This window comes from Egretta garzetta, unplaced genomic scaffold (assembly GCF_000687185.1).
Source record: "Egretta garzetta isolate BGI_Z169 unplaced genomic scaffold, ASM68718v1 scaffold143, whole genome shotgun sequence".
In the NCBI taxonomy this organism is placed as follows: Eukaryota; Metazoa; Chordata; class Aves; order Pelecaniformes; family Ardeidae; genus Egretta; species Egretta garzetta.
This window is the reverse complement of record NW_009259310.1, coordinates 1,098,283-1,101,652: the sequence shown is the minus strand read 5'-3', so window position 1 is coordinate 1,101,652 and position 3,370 is coordinate 1,098,283. Positions and strand designations below refer to the sequence as shown.

The window sequence follows — 3,370 nt, the reverse complement described above, 5'->3', positions numbered from 1 at the left end:
AAGTGGCTGCAGCAGCCTCTGGAGCCAGCGCTGCTAGAGCCTCTCATAACCAGAGTTTTTCTGGCAGCATATGACTGTGAGCAGGCAGAAGATGAGGATGAGCATGATGGCCAGTAAAACCGTGGCTGCTATCCAGTTGCTCCTCTGGAGCCCTATGACTCTCGGGGGAGCCTCGGAGGGAATCATGTTGGTGAGGTTGAGCATGTAGCCCAGAGCCCAGCCCACATCTACGTTAGTGACCTGTGCAGACAGAGAAGGAAGAGGGATGTGAAAGGCTGCAAAGGGCCATGCAAGCCAGACAGCTAGAGCAGACCTGTGAGCGTAACTCAAAAGCTGCCCCGGGCACAGGGGTGCTGCCCCGTCATCCCCTGCTCCCCCTTCCAGGCAGGGCAGGGGCAGCAGCAGGGTAGGTGCAAGCCATTTCACGGCACAAAGCATGGAAGCTGGGGGCTGCTTGGCACCTTCCTACCTGCCGGACAAAGTGGATATTAAGCCATGTCGTGTCGTTGAATTTGTAGCCTTGCAGGAGAAGGGTGAGGGCATAGGAGCTGCTGGCACAGGCGTCGCGGAGGTGGGTCCTGTTCATGGTGGGGAAATCCTTCTGCACGTGCAGAGGTAGAAGAGCATGGGGAGGAGCTGCCAGCATGGAGCAGCATGGAAGCATGGAAGAGCCCCACAGCACAGCTGGGGAAGGTGCCTGGGCTTGGGGAGCAAGGAGGACCTGGGAGGCTGCAGGCTGCTCTCCCATCTCTCTCCCTGTCCAGAGATCTTCCTGCTCCCCCCAGCTCCCTCCAGCTGCCATCTGCGCAGCAGAAGATGGATGGCCTGCGGATGAGCCCCCAGGCTGCCCAGCACCCAGGTGAAACGTGGGCAGGGGCTGGCATCTCTCAGGCAGGACCTCACCTTCTGCCAGCTGCTGTTGCAGAATTGCCCAATGGTGGCATTGACCGAGCTCAGGGACTGCCCTCCAGTCAGGTTCAGAAAGTGAAAGGTGTGATAAAGCCCCGAAAAGGCCTGTGGGTGTTGAAGACCAAAGGTGGCAGGTTAGCGAAGCACCCGGGCCACTGCCAAGCCCCCGCCCCTCCCTCCGGGTGCTCTGCAGGGGTCCCTAAGGCCACCTCGCAGCATGCCAGGGCAATGCTGCCCACCCACTGCTCCCCACACCGAATGTGCTGTGGTGCCATGACCACAGAGGTCTGGCTCTGCCCAGCATGCTGGTGAGCACCCTGCACATCTCCATGCATCAGGCACATCCCAGCTTTCAGGGACGGCACTATTCAGACTTCTCTCCTACAGCAGTTTTCCTGGGGTTGTGACCAGCCTGTGGTGCCCCCAAACCCCAAACCCCGACCACAGCTGCAGGGACGGAGGCTCCTTACAAAGAACTGTCCCCGCACAGGTGGCTGATAAACCCCGTTGAACCCGCACATCCTGTTGGCCCCACAGCTGAAGTTGAAGAGCTTCTGGATGGCAGTGCTGCACGCGGCTGGGTTCCCTGTGCCTGTCACCCTGAGGACCTGTGCAGGGCTGGGCGTGCTTGGTGCACGGACACAGGGACTGTTGTAGAGGTCTGCCGTGGTGATGTTCTCCTGGTATCCCTTGGGGTAGCAGGGGTGTGATATCTCCTGGGAAGGTGGGCTGCCCTGGAGAGAGCAGGAGCCATTAGCATTGCCCTGGCACTGAGGATGAGGTTGGAAAGGAGAGAAACAGCCCACAGACAGTGCCTGTTCCCACACCCAGATGCTGGCCCCACCATCCATGGGGTCTCGTCCGTGGGATGCAGGCACAGAATCGTGGCAACAAGCATGGCACAACCACACTATGGTCAGGGATCAGCTACAGTGATGGTCGCATGCCCAAGGCCTTGGGGGTTTGCACCCTGTGCTGAGCGTGGACTCATTTCATCCCCACTCTTCCTTTGTAGGGTCACCAGACTCAGAGGAGACCAAGGCTGAGAAACAATTTAAGCAAAACTAAACAGACACTGGCTTCTCTTTGCAAGGTGCTCTGGACATGGTCTTTTGCCCATTCCAACCAGCACGAGCTGGCGTTGAGCCCTAACCCCACAGCCAAGCTGTGGACATGAGGACCCCCTGTGCAGCAACACCACCTCCCTCCACTCTCCCATGCCCAGCGTCTACTGAAGACCAGCACGGTCAGATTTCTATCCATAAAACCAGCTTATTCATTACCATACTGGTGCTAAAAAATCTTGCTGGGTCTCCCCAACCTCCCAGCACCCAGCAGGTTCCCTCCTCCAGAGCTGTGACTGGGGCTGGGCTGACACAGCCCCTCCATCAGGACAGGGATGGAGATCTGGTGAGCAAGATGGCCCTGGAACAGGGGCCCTGGGCACCCACCCTCCCAGCAGCACCTGTGCTTGGGCATCCTGCTTTGGGGTATCCATCTCCATCTCACCTCAATGCTGCCCTTCTGTCAGGACACCCCTGGGATGGCTCCTGCCGTGGTGGCCCACTTGTATCTGCCATTCTCACTGGGGTTTGCTCAAAGGCACCGAGCCCAGCAGCCGTCACACCCAATGGGTGCTGCCTGCCCAACCCAGTGAGGTTGGGTCTCAGGCTGCAGCAGAAGACCACAAGGCTGGAAGTGGTTACCTGGTGTAAGGATGCCATCAGCATCTTCAGGGCTTGCTTTTGCCCATAGCAGAGGTAGCTGTGGGTATAAATGGAGTAGTTGGTCCCGTACAGCCTGAGGAGGGCTCTCGTGCTGCTGTCAGCTATGGTGGTCTCGGGAAGGAACGTGATCTGGGTTGAAGCTCCACCAAGATCCAGAGCTCCAACCACAACCTCTGCCGGCGGGTGGGTCCACTGGCCTGTGAAGGAGCACTGCCCAGCACCGGGAGTTACCCATGGGGGCCCGGCACGGGGCGACCACAGGGTATCAGCCTCCCAGTCCAGACTGCAACACAGCAGGGAGGGGGGGACCCCCTCTGCCCTCTCCCCCAGCCCACACCTTGACCAGGGTCTCCAGCAGGTAGTTGACGGTGATCCAGCCAAAGGAGCCCTCCTCATTCCCCGTGAGGATCCGAGCTCCGCGGAAGTCCACAGGGTACTCGCCAATGGCCTTGGAAACCTCATCGAAGACCTGCTTGGCCTTGGTGTCGTTCTGCTCCCTGCCCAGGGAAGGAGATAAAGACCACATGGTGGAGGAGGCAATGGCTGGGGAGCTTTTGGAGCAGGGCTAACAGCAAGAGGCTGCCGTCTTCTGCAAAGCATCAGGGCTGCTCAGAGACAGGGCAAAGCCACCAAACCCCTCAGCCAGTGCACTGGGAGGCTCCCTAAAAATGCTGCCTGCGGGCTCTGCCCGAGCATGGGGGAAGGTTACTGCGAGTCTGGCAAAGGATCCCCTC

The 3,370-nt window shown here is 59.3% G+C and overlaps 1 protein-coding gene across 1 annotated transcript in view; it reads right to left on the bottom strand.

Moving 5' to 3' along the window:
• Nucleotides 1-22: 22 nt before the first annotated feature.
• Nucleotides 23-3,370, bottom strand: part of LOC104123993 (ectonucleoside triphosphate diphosphohydrolase 8) — a 7,891-nt gene continuing 4,543 nt past the window's right edge. The window contains 6 exon segments of the mRNA XM_035891873.1: nt 23-240; nt 470-598; nt 904-1,014; nt 1,380-1,643; nt 2,616-2,846; nt 2,974-3,222. Coding sequence (XP_035747766.1) covers nt 34-240; nt 470-598; nt 904-1,014; nt 1,380-1,643; nt 2,616-2,846; nt 2,974-3,222 — 1,191 coding nt within the window. The 3' untranslated portion in view covers nt 23-33.